The sequence below is a fragment of the Triticum aestivum genome, chromosome 7B (assembly GCF_018294505.1).
Source record: "Triticum aestivum cultivar Chinese Spring chromosome 7B, IWGSC CS RefSeq v2.1, whole genome shotgun sequence".
Lineage (NCBI taxonomy): Eukaryota > Viridiplantae > Streptophyta > Magnoliopsida > Poales > Poaceae > Triticum > Triticum aestivum.
In genome coordinates this window covers 745,131,858-745,151,934 of record NC_057813.1, presented here as the reverse complement: position 1 = coordinate 745,151,934, position 20,077 = coordinate 745,131,858, and the positions used below count along the sequence as shown (strand labels likewise).

Below are 20,077 nucleotides of genomic sequence, written 5' to 3'. Positions count from 1 at the left end.
TGGGGGAGTGACCTTTGCAAAAGGTAACCCCTAATGAGGTGATAGCGTCAAATAGAAAGTAATTTCGTTAGAGCGCCAGATTCCTCGGCTAGGCCTGCAATTTGAAACAATCTCGAGGGGCCCCATTTATATTATTTCTTGTGTTCTTTATACTACCAAGACAGTTGATGAATAGAGTGAAAGTTTTCTTGCAAAAAGAGGTACACGAATCTGTGCCCTAGCCCGGTGTCACATTCCTACTGCCTTTTTTGCAGTTTGAAAAGGTTCACCGCCGTTCAAACCCGAAAATCCGACAAACTGGCATGAGCGAATTTTTTTTTTGCTAAAGAGAAGATTATATTTTCCTCTCCCTCAAAGGAGTGAAAACTGGCACGCGAGACGGCCTCAGCCAAGAAGGGAGGGACATGGTACGAGGTGGTGCGCTTTGCCGCCCCACCGAGCACATAAATGAGTTGAAGAGGAGCAAGGTTGAACGTGGCCACGGCTGCAGAGTCAAACTGGGGAGTTGTTCACCGAGCAATGTTGAAGTCGCAATTTTCAGCTATCGAACGCAACTCTGCATTGAAGTAAGGCCCAAGAACACGGGAGCTTGGAGCATTGGCCACGACTAAGAGGGTGGAGTCGGCGAGGAACTCGAAGAAAGATTCTTCTTTACAACCACGCACTTGTCCATGGGTGTTCATACCTCTAACTCTAACATTCGAGGAGTACAACCACAACTTCGTGAGGTTGCAATACACCCATGGGTAAACTAGACTAGCACCACTGACTATCCAGTGACAGCACATGCTACTGGACAAGAGTTTCCAAAACCACCATACTTGGAGCTAGGGTAACAACTTGGTATCAAATTCTAGGCAGAGCACAAAAAACTATCAGAATTGTGCCTAACCTGTAACGGAGAGCACTGATGTTGGGATTTGGTCGCGAAAACAGCCAAACCGACAGGTGGGTCCCGCATGTAGGGCTGATGTGGCGAAGACCAAAAAGTTTGACCGACCGATGTGGCAAATAAGACACGGACCCCACCTGTCAATGACTAGAAAGTCATCTTCTTCACAACATTTTTTCACTGGAGCATTCAATCGAGCACCTTCAGTGCGTGCATCATCTGGTCATTGAAGAAAGCACCACACGCCATGGCCAGGTCGGAGCAGTGACCATAGGAACTGCAGGCCGGACGCCTCCATCCAAGAGCAGAGGCCCCTGCGTGAAGAAGGCGGCCGTCTGCAGAGGCGAGGTCGTGCGGCCGCGCACCATGGAGGGGCAGCATGGTCGAGCCTCAAGTGTGGTGATTTTGAATAAATAACTCACTGGGACAGCAACGTACAAACAACACATGTAACCAGTGGTAGTGAACCACCACCTACACAGCAACATATTCTCACATTGCTTGGTCGAGGACTCTGTTTTTAACCGGACCTCGCAGGAAGGAGGGAATTGCAAGCACGGTCTGCTCCCAATGACACAGTAATGCATAGAGGTTCGAGCTTTTGACAAGCGGAGTGATGCATAGAGGCTGGTTTGGATGGCGGTCAAACAAATGCACAACTGAAGAAAAAAAATTTGTCGTCCTGTTTTCACATTAACGAGTACTACTACTTGCTTCTCCCATTCCTTGGCTGAAGATTCTGTTTTTTAACTGAACCTTGCAGGAAGGAGGGAAACTGTTGCAAAATTGAAGAGAAAAAATTGGTCTTGTTAAGCACTGCCGTCTGCTGCTATGTACACTCTGTGCTGAGACACAGCGCTCTGTAATGAGTAGTCAGACTAGACTTTTATTTCTGCTGCTTTTTTTTCTTCAAAACGGAGGCCGGTTCGGTTCAGTTGGTTGCTGAAGCATACACAACCTTGCCTTTTCCAAATACTCCCTCTATATCAAAATACAAGATGTTTTTTGAAACTATGGCTCAAATGATCCAGATACAAGCAAGAGAAACTTGCCTAAGGGGAATATGGAAACAGAACAAGAAAATAGAACATCAGTTTGACGCGCATCAGGAAAACCCACTGTCTGCACTCGTACTCGAATAAAGACTATGGGACGAAAAACCTGATGCACCAAACTCTGTTATTACAAACACACAATGTAATGAAAGATTCTAGCTAGAAATCGCAAGGTACTGCATGTCTGGGAATACATAAATATATGATTTCTGGTGGCTGCTTGCAAAGCCGTGGTAAATGGCAGCAAACCTAGTTGAACAAACAAACCTGTACTCACATCCTTTTCCTCTCATCCCTATACCTTTTCCTCTCATCCTCATCCTTAAACATCATATTTTCACGTTTCCTACGGAGATGGAGTTGAAGAGCATGACGGTTTGGGTGCAAGGCGGTTGCTTTTTCAACCGAACCCTCAAGGGCCTCCACCTCGGCCAGAATTGCATCCCAACAATCAGTTTCCAACTGGATGCATACAAGGCTTGAAAGATGCTCGATGCCCATGTCAGCAACATCACTAACATATTTTGCGATCCAGGTAAGATGGAGCCGTCGGACCGCTGGCACAGCACCTGCTGCAAATTCTATCCCGGGTGTTTTGCATTGATCATTAATGTAGTGGAACACCTCTAGCAGCTTGAATCCGTCACTACTTACAGTCATGACGCGAGCTGACTCCCCTACCTCTAAATGGAGATAGTCCAGAGAAGGCATATCCATGAGAATTCGGAGATCTTCCTCATCAAAATATATGACGTTTATCTCTAATTTGAGGGTGTTGGTTAGGGAGGCCATTCCCTTGGGAAAACTTTTCGTCATACTCCCTAGTTTAAGATCTTGGAGGTGCGGAAAGGTGCAGCATGAATCCGTGAACAAATACTTGCCCATATGACCATGCGTATGAAGATATCGAAGGTTGCAATTTGCCAGCTCATTTAGAGATGACCCCAGTCTCTCTAAACAACTTCTTAAAACAAGCTGATCCGCATGGTAACTCCATAACCCACTCATCGAGATCTTCCTCAATTTTTTGAGATGTCCAAGCACTTCCACAAATTTCTCAGGGTTGTCAACTTCATAGATATCTGACACTTCCTCCAAGTCTGGCATGCTTCCAAACATATCTGCAGAAAACACAAAATGCATGCTGGCCTGAACGAATAGATATCTGACACTTCCTCCAAGTCGATGGAAGTTTTCTAATTAGAGTGCCCCTCAAATCGAGAGTCTCTAAATTCTGTAGGTTCCCAATATCTCCAGGAAGCTCCGTGATTCTACCCTGAATTCTCAAAAACCTTAGTTGATAGAAACTTCCTATATTTCTTATATGCTTGTTTTCCCACAAAGAAGAATACCCACATATATTAAACACGCGCAAAGATTGGAAGTCCACAAGTGGGGGTATCTCCTTTGTTTCTCCAAACAGATTCAATGAGCGAAGATGTAACTTGCTTGTTCTGATGGCATGGGTTGCAGCTTTCATCTGTTCAAGCCCACTACATTGCACGGAGAGCCGACGGATCTTGCTTGCCGAAGAATTGAAAACACCATTTAGAACAGTGGCAAACTCCTCTTCATCTGACAGAGATATTATAAGGTCAAGGACCATATCATGAACTTGACAGTATTGTTTGAAACCATCATCATGATCATCAACTAGCTGAATCAAGCTTCTATTGACAAGTTCATTAAAACAGCTCTCTGCTTCTTGATACATGTTTCCCCGTTTTATAGCAATGAATCCTTCAGCTAGCCATTTCCATTTTAGTTCCTCACACGGGATATACTTGTCCTCTGGATATATACATAAGTACAACAAACAAGTCTTCAAGTGGTGTGGAAGATCCCAATAACCAAGTAACAATATATGTTTCATACCATTTCCGCCGTCATCATTGTCATATGAAATACCAGTACCAATGGAACCTTGGTGTCTCTCCCATTCATCTAGGTTTTGAGGTCTACTAGATGACCTGTCGCGCCATTTGGCGCGCAAGACAAACTTGAACCAAGAACTAAAAGAGATCCCTTTGCCTTTTTTTAGCATACAATTTTAATGTATACTTGTTTATCAAGTGCTATGAATCAATATAGAAATATTTTGGATTGTTTGTTGTGTAGGAAAGGCGAAAGCCCACTATGAACTGAAAGCAATTATTTTGATATAATTAGGAGTGCACATGGGTATTTTATCATATAACGGCCTTGCTTTCGAGTGTATATGACATTGAAAGAACACAAAGGTTCGATATCACAGATAACCAAATACACGATTCAAATAGTTTTTGACACAAGTGATACATTGCAGTTAAGTTAGTACTACATGGTAAGATAGGATGAAATGTTTGGTTTTGTTGGCAATTGATACATTGTTCTTCCACAAGGAGAGATTGTGTCCATCTCTATCACTGGATTGGTAGGTCTCATGGTCTTTGATGGTTAAATGGAGCCTCTTGACAACTTCTGCAAGCATGTATTCTCCTGTTTATTTCACCATGGATTGGTGACAGCTGAAACGCATAGGAGCAGTATAGATTAATGTCCCGCAATTTATCAAGTGACATATATGACTACACTTTTGAAGATTCTCTATATGACTACACTTTTGAAGATTTTCTATGGGCAATGTAGAAGATATAAGTCAGGCTGCTAAACCAACTAGAAAAATAATAATATTTAGGCAATATTTCAAGCGAATGGGTAAGGAATTAATAAGATGGAGAGCTGCACTATCATCATTAACAGAAGGAAAAAGCATAGACAATGAAGAAAGACTCTCCCAAATCTATCTATCTTTTTCCCCAATATTAGGCACGTACGAGAAGGTAAAGGGGATTAGAAAGAGAAACTCACGGGCGCGTCGGCTGGTGTGCTTGGCTGCTGCTCCACTCCTCCTGCCGAGTCCGGATCAAGGCAGCGCTCCTCGGCAGGAGAAATACTAAAATTGAAGCAGGAGAAATAAATGGTTTCTGGTTGGATAAACTACATGTTTGTTTGGATTTGCATTAGATTGTTGCCTGGTTATTAGGATTTAGTGACTACCACGAGGTGTAATTATTCTATTCCCTGTACAAATGGACAAATATGTATTATCCAGAGAAGATACAAATACTACCAAGAGCTCCAAACAGTGATGGATATACTTGTCAGGCCACCAATGCACTACTCTTTCTAGACTGAAGACTAATCATATTCATTCAAGGGCGGTGCAGAATAATAGGTTGCTAGTATTTCTTTTGTATAAAAATAAGAAAGACCCTACAACATATAACATGGCACATATACATATTCAGAAACTAAAAGGAAATAAAACAGTAGCTAATGAAAAGAAACGAATGGAAAGAAAACAAAAAAACTGAGGCACAGAACACTAACCTTAAGAGCAAGACGGGGAACCTGGCGAGCTAACAGAGCGCTAGCCAGCAAGGCAAGTGAAGGGAACTACAACAGGACCTACAAAACAGAAGGAACCACAGACCTACATGAGGGACAGTGTTTAAGAAAACGACAGGCCGAGTAAAGGAGACAAAGCACCCAAAATCCCCAAGCGCACGAACAACCTAGAGACTAATTTGGTTGAAATCCGACGGCTACCATGGAACAAAAAGAACAAATACATCATGCTACAGAACATCCAATAGATAACAAAATGAATGAAGAGCAAACAAAATACCTACTGGACACTGAAATCAAAGACACTTGTATTGTATGGTTCACTAATCTGCATGTATAACAAGAATCATTCTATGCACTTGTAGAAAGGAAGCGATGTTGTGTTGGATTCTAAAGGACACATACTAAAGCAACAACAAGAGGCGTTCCACTAAATTATGAACCACATATATCAAAGCAGCAGATATTGGCTTGTGCACACGCAAGCAACAATCACATGTTACACTGGGTACCGAAACAAGTATCGTTAGTAAGAAAGCAAGAAAACTGGGCACATCCGACTTCTATTTGTTCAAAAGGAGCACTTAGCAAGCAAATCACCAGCACAGGCATAAGGAAAGACGGCTTAATGCACGTTGCAACCATGGATCAATTAACTTCCATTCATCAACCAGCAACAAGAATGAATGGTCTGGCAAATCACAAAGTACATATATGAAAGCATCCACAACTGGATTGAGCACACACAAACATGTATTTCTCCCGGCAACCAGTAGTATGTTGGGCGGAAAGAATTATGTGGTACATGATAGCTAGAGAAGCAAAGAAGAAACATCGCTTATTGGATTACCTATTTTAAATTTCTATCATCTCAAATATATAAAGAACACAATTTTTTAACAGCACGAGCCACCATTATAATCAACGACCACATGACTCCTGCCAGAATGCCATCACCTGTTGTAACACACAGGGAAAAAATTCAGACTTGAACATGACTAAGAAGCTCGAGAGGGATTCATTAAAAATATCAATCTATTCAAGCCAAAGTTGAGAGTTAGAACGTTCCAGCCATAAAAAATAATCAATTGAATGAAGTCCTTATAATGGGTAAACATAACTTGAAGGCAGCAATCCTTGATATCCATCAGTTCTGACACAACAATAGCAAATAGGAGAAGTTAAGAAAGATCTAAAACCAGGTGTGCTGCTCCAATGAATCTGTGTGTAACAAGAAAGAGAGGTCGGGGAAGAGAGAGAGGGCACAAAGGGGAGAGGGGGAGCACATTCGTGTCAAGGGTAGCCTGGCCTTGCCGGCGTGCATCCCTCCCGCTCCAGATCAGGAACCTGGGAGAAGGTGAGGAGAGGCGGCGACGAGGTGCGCGCCAGCTAGCGCGGCTGCTGCTCCCCTTGTCTTGTCGATGCCGGACTGAGGACGTGCTGAGGCTGCTCCTCCTCTCACTTGAATCAATCAAACCAAATCTATTAGCGAACACAAAAATTGGTATAAAACTGCATACTGCAGGCAAGCTTGCTAAGCAACACCACCCTGCAATACTCTCCTGTGCGAAAACCGAACGGAGCCGGCCGTCTCACGGCCGACGCTCCTCCTGCCGACGCCGGCGCCGTGGACCACCGCTGCGGCTCGAGCTCCTCCCGGGGTCGCCGCTGCACGCGTGGAGATGGAGGCGGGGTGCAGCCTCCCGTGTATCGCGCCCGAGCCCCAGTCTCCTCGCAGCTCCCGATCCAGGAACGAATCGAGCCGTCGCCAACCGCCAGGTCGCGCCCGACCTCGCCGGCGCAGGCCGACGCCGGCCGATGACCCTCTCCCGTCAGCCGCCACACCTCCCTCTCCTCTTTCCTCTCTCTTTCTCCCTCCTCTCCTCTCCTTCCTTCTCTCTCCCTCTCATCTTCTCTCTCTGCTAGGGTTCGTGCGGGAGGAGGGGATTGGGGAGGCTGGGGATGGGCGGGGGCTGGGGATGACGAGACGCCGTCACGCATGAAGAGTAGAGGAGGTGGCGCAGAGGGAGAGAGAGGAAGGAGAGTAGGCAGCGTTGAGGGCAAAAAAGGATACGAGGACGAGGCGGCGGCGGCGGCAGGAGAGGAGGCGGCTGCCGGGGCGCGGGCTATGTCTTTTCTCTCACGCTGCCCGCTCGCTTCCCCTTTTCTCTCGCTGTTCGCTTCGCTGCGCCGCCTATCGCTTTTCGCTGCCCTCGTCACTACAGTAACGCGCACACTTTCATGCGTAAAGAAGGAGATGTGGCCACGGCCGCTAGATAGCCGGACTCCTTCATCCTTTATATGTTCAATTGGCTAGCAAACTCGCAGTGGTAACTATAGCCAACGGCACACCAGCACATTTTTTTAGGATCCTAGCTGAAACCTCTTCTAGTTGAGGATGGCAAGAGTTGTCGGAGTTGAAAATTCTCTGAAAGAACAATCTCCCAGAATCAACATCATTCAGAGGTTGCATTTGGTAGAGCTGACCATGAGAGTTGGAACAACATGACTTGACAACCTTGGCAATGCGGGTAGTAGCAATTATTCTGCTACCATCATAATTGTTAGGAAACACCGCTCTGATAATTTCCCAGTCTTGTTCTTTCCATATATCATCAATAACAAGTAAGTACCTATATGCAATGTCACACTATTAAATAAGCTCATTAAACGCAAATATAATGATGTGCCTAGATTTAGGTCTATTTTTGCAATGGATGAAGGAAAACTATACCTCTTGTTTCTCATGATGTGTTGGATCTGACGAATTAGTTGGTCTTCGTCCCATCTCTTGCATATACTGAATGTATCTTGGTCGATCTGAGACAGGACATCCTTTAAGAGCTTCTTGAGATCAAGGATGCGTGACACCGTCACATGAGCTTGACACTGGAAGTCTCCTCCAGTCTTGCGATAGGCCTCCATAGCAAGGGTGGTCTTTCCCAGCCCCCCACATCCAACAATGGCAACCACCTTCAGCTCCACCCTCTTCTCCATCAACAAAGAGATAACCTCGTCCCTGCGGCCATCCATGGCCACCAAGCCCTTGGCCACCCCGTGGAACGCAGCTAGCCGGGGATCTATCGCCACAAACATGTTTGGGACGTAGTTGTCGAGATTCAGCCGCTGCCGCCGTTCACTCTCCTCCATGACGCGGGCCTTGAGCTCCTTAATCTGGGTCCCAATACCATGTCGCGTGAACAAGGTCTTGAGCTGGCGCGCGGTCCTCTTGGCGAAGCAGGCCTTTGCTTCGCCGTTGTCGAGGCGGAGCATGAAGCGGTCGATGCACTCTTCCATGTCGTAGCTGAGGTCGCGCATGTTGCCCTTCCAGTCCCTGGCCACCTCGTCGAGCCCCTCCATGTCCGCCAGCATGTTCACCAGGATCTGCATCCGGCGGAGCTCGCGCTCGAGGAACGCGATGTCCTTGCGCACCCGCTTGATCATCTTGTGCTCGTTGCCGAGCAGGGTGGCGAGCTTGCCGATGACGGAGCCCAGCACCCCCATCCCGGCCCCCACGCCGGCCATCTCACTCTTGCCTCCCTTGAGAAGAGGAAGCCGCTACAGAAGCGCCATGGTTGGTGGTCTTGGATGGAGTAATGGTGGAGAGGAGAGCGAGGTCAACACCTCGGTTGGGCAATATCGGAGGAGCGTGGTGTGTTGGTGGCTTGCTAGTACCGAGTATGCTGCTTGGCGTTGACCTTGCATACGGGCGTGGCAATTGGGCGTAGCAATGCATCCCGTCGGTATCTTCTGATAATCATGCATGCGACTACTCTACCGCTACTACTAGCAGGCTGTCCTATCAAGTCAAAACTACTGCTCCTAATCATTCTATTAAGCGAATCTGTTGGGAGAAAAGAAGCTAGCCAGTACGTCTAGGATTGGGACCATGCTAAAGTACTAGGGCGCGGCCTACTTGAGGCGGGCGAGCCAGTTCTCGGATTTTCCATTTTTTTCCTTTTTTAAACCGGATTTTGTTCTGTTTTATTCCAATATTTTCGTTTTCATTCTTTTCCTATTTCTATCTCGGTTTTTTCTGTTTTGTCAACTGTGTGAACTTTTTCAAATGAAGAAAATATCAAATTCGTGAAATTTTGCTTGAATTGTGAATCTTCTTTAATTTCCGGAATTTTTTCTGCAACTTTTTCTAGTGAACTTTTTTGGTATATTTTATTGTTTTGTAAATTTGTGAACATTTTTTTTCAAAATCAATGAACCTTTTTAAAAATTCATGAATTCTTGGAACAGCCCGACGGGAGAGATATCGTCGCCTAGTTGGGCCAAGGCCTAAGCAATTTTTTTGGACTTTTTCGTTTTTCTTCTCTCTTTTAATTTAGTTCATTTTTCAACTGTTTGAATTTTATTATTATTTTTCAAATCTATTTTTTTTTTCTAAATTTTTTTTGGAATACCTGAAAATATTCTTCTTTTCAAATATTGTTCACAATTTTTAAAAATGTTCTAGAATTTCATTTTTTATGTTTTTAAACGTTTTGTTAACAAATTAAGAAATGTTTTCTTTTCAAAAAGTTGATAACTTTTAAAAGGAAGTATGTGGTTTGCAATTTTTGTTCAAAATTTTTCATCAATTGTTGGAATTTGTTAACAATGTCGACAAGCGAGATGCTCCGAGGTAGACTCTTCTGCCTTATCCGACAATCTCCATTGAACATAATATTTTTCTACAAATAATAAGACTGACCTCAACTTTTCCAAGCAGGTGGACATGCCCATATTAGGCATGCACGCTTAGTTTGAACAACTTCCGACACCACATGTACGTTGCAACACGTCCATCCATTTATCGGCCTCTTTTCACTGTAAAAACTTTACAAAATACAAAACATGTCAAAAACCCAAACAGCTTGCCCTGGTGCCTTGAATTGGTCATACAAGGCCACGAAAAAAATGATGTATTTCAAGGATGACAAGAAACAACGCTCTTAGGCGGAGCATTCTGGCCTACCCGAACACCCTCGGTTCAACTTGGTCTATTTTGGTACATCCTTGAAATGACCCCAACTATTAGAGTGAATTGCAAGAAACCACCACATTTGCGGCTTATCTTGCAGAAAATAACGTGATCACTAATCATTTGCAAAAGCCACCGTGGATTTAGTAAAACTGTTGGAGATTGCACTGAACCTGTAATTTGGCGCGGTTGAGGGCGTTTCCGACAGGTGGGCCCCAATAACTGTGACGTGTCCTAATGGACGCGCCGACGGCGCCGTTTCCTTTAAGACAGACGCGGTCGGGTCGGCAGAGACAGACCGCCCACGCCCGACGAGAACTTGCTCGCTCTCTCTGCTCTCACGCTCGCTCTCTCTGCTCCGACGCTCGGTCGCTCCCCTCCCATTTGCTCCTCTCCTCTCCGGTCACCGCCGGCCGCCGGCTGCCATGGTGTCCTGGAGCGACAGTGAGAGCACTGAGGGCTCTGCCGCGCAGTACATCTCCTCCGACGACTCCCCTCTCAAGGTCAGAACCTCTCATTTGTGTTCTAGGGTTTCTAGGGTTCTTCATTTGCTCGATTTGAACAAGTTTTTGTTGGATTTATCAGATCCCAGCTACAATTGATGAGCCGTCGTTCGAGGGTCTTGCTGACGACTTGAATGTGATTTGTGAGCATGGGAATCCAGGGAGGAAATATGTTGCATTTGAGGGGATAAGCACTGGTAGGAGGTTCATTGCCTGTGCCACTGAAGTAAGTTGTTTGCAGCATTCCAATTCTTGTTCATGTTCTAGGGTTCATAGGTATTGTTCATGTTCTAGGGTTCATAGGTACTGTTCATGTTCTAGGGTTTATAGATACTGTTCATGTTATAAGGTTCATAGTTACTGCTGATGTTTTAGGGTTCATAGTTACTTAATTTAGTTCTAGGGTTCATAGGAACTGGTCCATTAACTGAATCAACTATGTAACTAAATATGTAAGTAATGTCTGTAATTTTGAACTGAATTTTTGTATTGTAGGGTGTTGCAAATTGTGGATTAGTGCAGTGGGTAGATGAGCATTGGCCAGAGCATCTGCAAAATGCTATTCATAAGCTGTGGCTTATGTATGAGCATAGCCAGCATGCTAACAAGATGGCATGCCTGGAGCATTCAAGCACTGTACACAATCTCACACAGCAGCAAAAAGATTTGCAGGAGACATATGAGAAGCTTGTTGAAGATGTGAACAACCTATTGGATTATAAGGATAGCCAGCCTGAGGTAAACCATAAGAATGATGCTGAGAACATTCCAGTGAGTGTGGAAAGCAGCATGACAAAGGATGCTGAGATCAAAAAATTGAAGGCTGTTGTTGACCAGTTAAAGCAAATTCATGTATCTCAAGCCACTGTCATTAGGAATTTGAAGTTCAACCATCTTAAAGAGAAGGAAAAGTTGAGCACTGATAAGAGGACTTTGGAAATTTGCTATGCTGACCTGAAGAAAGAGAAGGATGACCTGAAGAAAGAGAAGGATAAGCTGGATTGTTGCATTGCTGAGCTGATGAAAGTGAATGAGAAGTTGACCATGGAGAAGAGCACTCTTGCTTCCTGCATTGTTGAGCTCAAGACAGCAGGTGATAGCAACAAGAGGAAGCTTCACCAGATCAAGGCTATATGTGATGAGGACTAAGTTGTGTTCTTGTCTTACCATGTGTGTCAATGATGTCTTTTGTACTAGCTATGGAGGAAAGCTTGGAATGTGTTAAGCTTTATTGTGGTGAACCTTGGATTGTATCTTGGTTGTGAGAGTACTGTGTTTGTCATTAATTATCAAGTTGGATTAAGTTCAGTTTGTACCTCGCATACTAGCATAATACTGCTGGCATACATATATACACTACAAGAATTCTGCTAATACATGACGGATTCCATCCGTCACAGACCTATGCAAAACTATCATGGAAGGGCAGACGTGACGGATTTTAAATCCGTCATGTATATCGCGTCATAATTTGATCCATGTACACTTCATGACGGATCATCTAAAACTGTCATGGACCATGACGGTTCTTGGCTGTCATGGATGGCACTCACCCGACGTGCTCATAACGGCGCTAACTTGCCTGCCATGTCATCATCTGACATGGATCTGACATGGCAGCCCATGTACGTAGTAATCAGCCCATCTAAAATTTTGGCCCACTAAATTTTAGCTCAATTCAAGATTGGCAGCCCATATTGTAATCAACAGAACTAGAATTTAAGCCCATTAATTTCTAGTATGGCCCAATACAATCACTTGTTTCTCTTAACACATAAAAATTAGAATTTTACATAAATATATGCTCATGTCAATATAAAAAGAAAATTACATAAACACATCTTAAAATACACATGTACAGGAGCAAAAATAGAAGATCCAAAAAATGTTAATTTTACAAGTATGTCTCAGAGAACACTATGCCAGCACCCCAAAAATGTTAATTTTACAAGTATGTCTCAGAGAACACTATGCCAGCACCCCCAAAATGTTAATTTTACAAGTATGTCTCAGAGAACACTATGCCAGCGCCTCCCCAATCAAACAAGGCCCCGCTCACATCAGGCAACAACCATCAAACATCAACACGTGGTCATCTGGCATTTCTGGCAACAGCTCCGCCCGTCCATGCCTATGTCATCAACCATGTCTTGTTGTTGAAAATGCTCCCATAAACCAATATCTGCCACATGATGAAAAACATGTCAGGTATAAAATATTATAGCTAGTAGGTTGAACTAGAAGTAACTTGCTACACGTTACCAATTCCATGATGATTGTCTTAACAGAATGTGTCCTATCTGGTATGATATCCGACAGGAAAAAGATCTATATGGCTTACAATTAATCTAGTTGAAAATCAATTTGTAGGATATTTCGTGTAATAAAGAATTGGATCAAGTAGAAGCCAGTTCTTATTGTATATTACACACATAATTGTAGAGTCTGACTATAGATACAACAAATATTGTCTAGTATCACACTGCAGTATGTTATGACTTATGAAGTAACTTGGAAGGGCACAACTATTCAGATCATATCCAAGGAAACAGTCATACAATTGACCGTAAAAAGCTTTTATTACTACATCTTAGCCTGAACAAAATAGTGTCACCTACCAATCTTTGACAAAAGAGATGACAGCATTAAGACACATTAATCTGAGTGAAAAAAAAACATGTTACATATACCTGATGTAACGTTCGTCCAAGCCTGAAGAAAATAGTGTCACCTACCAATCTTTGACAAAGAAATTAATGATCTAATGGTTGTCCAATTTAAGAAATTCTTTTGAATGAAGATAGAAAACTCTTTTTTTATGTGTTTTATTGAACGATTGTTAGACATTAATCTGAGTGGAAAAAAACACATGTTACATATACATGCTGTAACGTTCGTCCGAGCTTGAACAATAGTGTCACCTACCAAATATTTGACTGAAATTAACGATCTAATGGTTGTCCAAAATAACCAATTCTTTTGAATGAAGATTGAAAACTCATTAGTTTTTTCATGTGTTTTGCTAAACAACAATTGTTAGATTTTATCCAGCAAATAATTGTTAAACTGACCATAGCACCCAGGACGTACAAAACAAACTCTAAAACATAATCAATGCAGAGACTTAAAAAAACATGGTAACTTGGTATTTGCGCATGATTCTAGTTTTTCCGACAATATTGTTTTGAAATGTATAAAAGAAATAAACAATTAGCAATTTAGACTTGTATTTTATTGAAACGCTTAGCAGTTTGGTAGTTCAGTACTTATCAAGTAGTACTTTTTATCCCTTTTAAATAAGAAAATACTATTACAGTGACCTACATTTATTTTTAAAACAATCAGACCTACATATATGAATGATTTAGCATATATCAGGACCTTTTTCTTCATGCACCAGGCTAAACATCAGGTTTGCCCTACTTCTACCTTATCTCACCAGGTTAAAGATTATTGTCAACTCTGAAGCTATTCCTGTAGCATTTAAAGGGCTTTTTCAGCATTATGTCAGAGAAGATTAATTCCAATTTTGCAAATCTCAACACATGAACTGATCAAAAAAGACAATGAAAAAATGATATGATGTGTGAGTTGTGTCTTCCCTAAGCAGGGCCCTGAAAGTTGCTGGTATTTGTAACATCAACATAACGACAGACAGACGCGGCTAACTACAATCCATGCTAGTTAAACATGTCAAAACTTACTTCAAATCCACATACACTATTTTACTTCCAGTATGTATATATCCACAAAATCGAACAGACTAACAGTTGGATACGACAGCATATATATATATGATTACTTAGAATGATACATAATCCACATACACAACTTGAACATTCTGACAGTGCGTGTGGTTTCTTGATATTTATGCATTTCTTATGAGATACAAATTTATTGCTATTTTCAGTTAATAATTAGATGGTGTTTCAGTTAATAATTAGATTTGCTCTCAGGTACTACATAGACGCATCTGTAAAACAAGTTCATTCTACCAAGATGCAGAATCGTAGCTGAATTTATATCTAACAAGCTGAAGCTTACAACTTAAGTCCCAAAAGATCAGTGCCAAAGCAACGTGAAGAATAGTGCATGTTAGAAAAAATAACAATATCATATTATGTGGAATAGCATTAGTTTGCCGTGATTATAATATGCGTAACAGTGCAGGAGAGTCAGATCCACAAAACAGTCAGCAACTAATCAAGCTCACATGTTCATCTCAGCAATTGAATCCACCTCTAAACTGAACAAAAACACAATTTGTATTCAGAATTTCAGATTGCAAATATCATCAGATTTTGGGGTAAATGGGGGAGAGGTCCGAAGCTCACCACACTAGGAGCGGAGGACGCAGCCATCGGTGAGCTCATCCACACGCTGGAGGATAGGAGGATGGGGCCAAGAGGGTGCTGGACTTGCTGCTCCACCTAATCCAGCAAAGAGAGCTTGTTGGGGACAGCCACGTCGAGGAGGACGTCCTGTACACTGCTGGATGGGAGAAGGGGGTACAGGTGCGTGCTTGTGCTGTACCGGCGCTCCTCCTTGGAGGTCGATGACAAGGAGGAGCACCGGTGTTCGCCGCCACCGCCGTCGAGCAGGACAAGGCCGCCATACCCGCCCTCGTCCCGGATCAGCGGCTGCAGGATGCGCAGCGTCCGTGGATCCAGCGAGAGGAGGTCCTCCATGCCTCCTTTCTCAAGGTGGACCATCAGGAGTCGAGAAGAGCCGCCGGAGAAGAGCCGCCGGAGACCGCCGGGAATGCGCTGACGATGAAGCCGGTGCCGGAGGGCCAAACCCTAGCACGGGTGTGGATTTTGGGCGAGCGGTTGAGGCCGAAAGGGGAAATTTACTGGAGGGGAGGATGGATCCGAGCGAGGCGAGCTCGGTGCTGTGCTCCGCGCCGGCAATAGCCGCTGGAATCGCCCGAATCGGGAGCAGCGGTTGTGGCGGCTGAGGGAACGGAGGAGAGAATGGGGTTAGGTGATGTGAACCGGGGGCCAATCTTTCGATGAGAGGGAGATAACTACGATTTTGGACGGGACTTGACCCTCACGATCCGGCTACCAACCGTACAGAAAGAACCGTACACGACTGATATCCACGGCAATCGCTGAACCAACTCCACGGTGTTATCGACCGAGCCAACGGCGCGATCAACCTATACATGAAGGATTTTTCCTGCAAGCAAATCGAAGAACATGCAAGAAAATAATAGCCAAGCAATCTGAAATTGCGGATATGCTAGATGAATAAATCCCACAAGTTGGAGTTCCGATAGATGTCTTGACGGTCGCACTAGCCGCTACGAGCGAAGACAAATAAAAGTAATAATAGCTAAACTTCTTTAAACAAAACCCGAGTCTAAACCCTAATCGGTAGACTGCTATTTATTAACAGGACATGTTTGATCTAGAGGCGGCGGCGAATCCAGCAGACGGACTCGGGACGCTCCATCCAGCCCAACACCTGGGAAAACTCACGCGTGCAGCAGCAAATACTGGCCCACGTCAGGCCCACCTATTGGCTAATGTTTCTTGATTGCATGGCATCTTGTACGATCACGTTTTGACCGAATATTGCATGGTGTGTACGCGGCTATCTCTCTTCCTTCTTTTCTCTTGTACTTCAAAACTTGTGCACGTATCATGCAAGATGGATGGCTCGTTGATTCCATGCATGCGTCTAGCTCCATGTAACTTTCTCTTGTTATCTCGCCAACACCTTTATTCCTGGTCATTTATTTGGCGTGTAATATTTGTAGAAGTTTTACGATAATTATGCCCACATCATCCTCCCTTTCTTGAAAACAAAGTCGTCCTCGGCTTTCATATATCTGAAATGCATCATAGAGCAAAGAAAAAATAGATGCAATGTATATAGGCCGCTCCAAAGGTGTTAGCTCATGAGGGTGGGAGAAATTTGAAATAACACCATTATGAATATCATGATAAAGTTTTTCGTGTCGGAGCATAACAATATGAATATCATGATAAATTTTATCCCACACAGAGTCTATATATGAATTATGGGGATGCAAATGAATTTTCCTAGCATGCTGTAATTCCCGATCGTAAGTTGGGACACTCAGCGGGAAAATTTCAGAATTGATAGCAAGCATACCATGCATAGTATGATCCCTCGATTTAACTTTCCCATCATTAATTATTTCATCAGGGGTCATAGGAAGCAAGGTAATGGTTTTTCCTTCAAACACGAGAGTATACAAATTGGTTCTACCATGATGAGTAACACTATTATCAAATTGCCAAGATCGACCTAACAATAAAGAACACGCTTGTATAGGTACGACATCACAGTCAACTTGACCATGATAGGAACCAAGTGTAAAAGGTACTCTCACACGACGTGTTACCTTCAACTTACCACAGTCATTGAACCATTGGATGTTATATGAATGGGGGTGTCTCGTAGTGGTGAGGCAAAGTTTCTCAACCATCTCTATACTCGCCAAATTATTGCAGCTTCCACCATCAATGATCACACGAACGGAATGCCCTTTGACGACAAACTTAGTTTGAAAAAGATTACGACGTTGAGGCATCTCAGCATGCCCCACCTGGGCACTAAGTACTTGCATGGTTACAAGGCTTGGGAATTTATCTGCCATTGTAGCATTAACATGTATCTCCTCCATGTCATCCACCTTAGTGTCACCTGCATTATTAGTAGCAAGCATAGCACATGTATCTTCATCCAAATCACTAGCAGAAGAGTACTCACCATCTTCCCGCACAATGAATGTACGTTTATTCGGGCAATCCTTCATCAAGTGCCCGCCACCTTTGCATATATGACACTTCATGTCTCTTGTGCGTCCAGATGAAGTGGTGGGTGCTTGAGAAATTGCTCTCGATGCCGTAGAGGATTGTGGAGCCGATTTCGAACTTGTTGGGAGTGCACCACTGTTCGAGATATGTGGTGTTGCCTCGGTAGTGGGTGGGATAGTTGGAGAGTGTGTCCATGATGAGTGATGACCTGCAGAAAAGTTACCTCGTCCCTTGTCGTGTCGTCCCTGTACTTCCCTTTCAGCTTTACAAGCAAAATGAAACAAACGATTAATAGAATTGTACTCCTTATAGTCCAATATATCCTGAATATCACGATTCAAACCACCTAAAAATCTAGCCATCATAGCATCGTCGGTTTCAATCAATCCACATCGCACTAAGCCCGTTTGCAATTCTTAATAATAATTGAGGGAGTTCCGGATTAGGGGGTGTCCGGATAGCCGGACTATCATCATCGGCCGGACTCCAAGACTATGAAGATACAAGATTGAAGACTTCGTCCCGTGTCCGGATGGGACTTTCCTTGGCATGGAAGGCAAGCTTGGCGATACGGATATGTAGATCTCCTACCATTGTAACCGACTCTGTGTAACCCTAGCCCTCTCCGGTGTCTATATAAACCGGATGGCTTTAGTCCATAGGATGAACAACAATCATACCATAGGCTAGCTTCTAGGGTTTAGCCTCCTTGATCTCGTGGTAGATCTATTCTTGTAACGCACATCATCAATATTAATCAAGCAGGACGTAGGGTTTTACCTCCATCAAGAGGGCCCGAACCTAGGTAAAACATCGTGTCCCTCGTCTCATGTTACCATCCGCCTAGACGCACAGTTTGGGACCCCCTACCCGAGATCCGCAGGTTTTGACACCGACATTGGTACTTTCATTGAGAGTTCCTCTGTGTCGTCGCTGATAGGCTCGATGGCTTCTTCGATCGTCATCAACGACGCAGTCCAGGGTGAGACCTTCCTCCCCGGACAGATCTTTGTATTCGGCGGCTTTGCACTGCGGGCCAATTCGCTTGGCCATCTAGAGCAGATCGAAAGCTACGCCCCTGGCCGTCAGGTCAGATTTGGAAGTTTGAACTTCACGGCCGACATCCGTGGGGACTTGATCCTCGATGGATTCGAGCCACAGCCGAGCGTGCCGCACTGTCACGACGGGCATGATTTAGCTCTGCTGCCGGACAGTACCCTGGAGGCCGCACTCGAGCCCGCTCTGATCTTCAATTCGGAGCCGGCTGCGCAGATCGAGGACGGATGGCTAGACATCGCCTCGGGGGCTGCAACCTCTATGGCGATAGAGACGAACACTGACCTTGTCCCTCGTAAAGCTCGTGACTCCGAGGTGCCAGACTCCTTGCCGGACTCCGAACCTCCAGCGCCCCCTCCGATCGAATCCGATTGGGAGCCGATCATGGAGTTCACCGCAGCGGACATCTTTCAACACTCACCTTTTGGCGACATCTTGAGTTCGCTAAAGTATCTCGCGTTATCAGGAGAGCCCTGGCCGGACTACGGCCAGGACGGCTGGGATGCAGACGACGAAGAAATTCAAAGCCCACCCACCATCCAATTAATAGCCACTGTCGATAATCTAACCGACATGCTAAACTATGACTCCGAAGACATCGACGGTATGAACGACGATGCCGGAGACAACCAAGAACCAGCGCCTACCGGGCACGGGAAAGCCACCCCAACTCACGACGTATACATGGTGGATACACCAAAAGGAAGCGATAATGAGGGAAAACGGGACGTGGCGAAGGACAACTCCCCCAACAAACAACCAAAACGGCGACGCAAGTGCCACCTGAAGACCGTCCTCGATAAAAACGGCACCCATACGGACCCGGCCCTAGAGCAGGGCGAAGCAGTGGATGACACACATGTCAACAAGCAGCCAGCCGGACATGAACTGGACAGGCAACCCATCCCTGGCGAAGATGATCTCACATCACCAGAGCATACGAATGTTCATAAAAGGCTCGTTGCCACGGCAAGAAGTTTGAAGAAGCAAAAGCGGAAGCTCAAAACAGCGGAGGACGCACTCAGAATAAGATGGAGCAAAGTACTCAACAGCGCAGATAAGCATGACGCTAGTCACCAGACAAAGAGCTACCCGAAGCGCAAGCTGTTGCCCGAATTTGACAAGGAGGCCTTAGAGCCCCCGCAGTCAAAAAAGAAAGAAGTCGCCTGGCCGGATAGACGACCAGATGACAGGCCAAGAGCAACAAGGGGCGCCGCACACAAGCCGGCACACGATCAGCATAAAGATCCTCGGAAAAAGGACGACCCAGTCAGATCTATTTATGGGCCAAAAAAGAAGACTCCAGGAAGCAACATAACCCGCAGAGCATTTGAAGACAACGGCACACCCAAATACGGGGGCGCCGCACACCCACTATGTTTCACCGACGAGGTACTGGATCATGGATTTCAAGCGGG

The 20,077-nt window shown here is 44.6% G+C and overlaps 1 protein-coding gene across 1 annotated transcript; it reads right to left on the bottom strand.

Moving 5' to 3' along the window:
- Nucleotides 1–7,604: 7,604 nt before the first annotated feature.
- On the bottom strand, nt 7,605–8,839 carry LOC123162275 (disease resistance protein RGA5-like). Its single transcript, XM_044580075.1, has 2 exons — nt 8,072–8,839; nt 7,605–7,970 (listed from the first exon to the last, which is right to left on the bottom strand). Exons 1-2 carry the CDS (start codon nt 8,779–8,781, stop codon nt 7,643–7,645), a joined length of 1,038 nt encoding a protein of 345 aa, XP_044436010.1. The 5' UTR covers nt 8,782–8,839; the 3' UTR covers nt 7,605–7,642.
- Nucleotides 8,840–20,077: the final 11,238 nt, after the last annotated feature.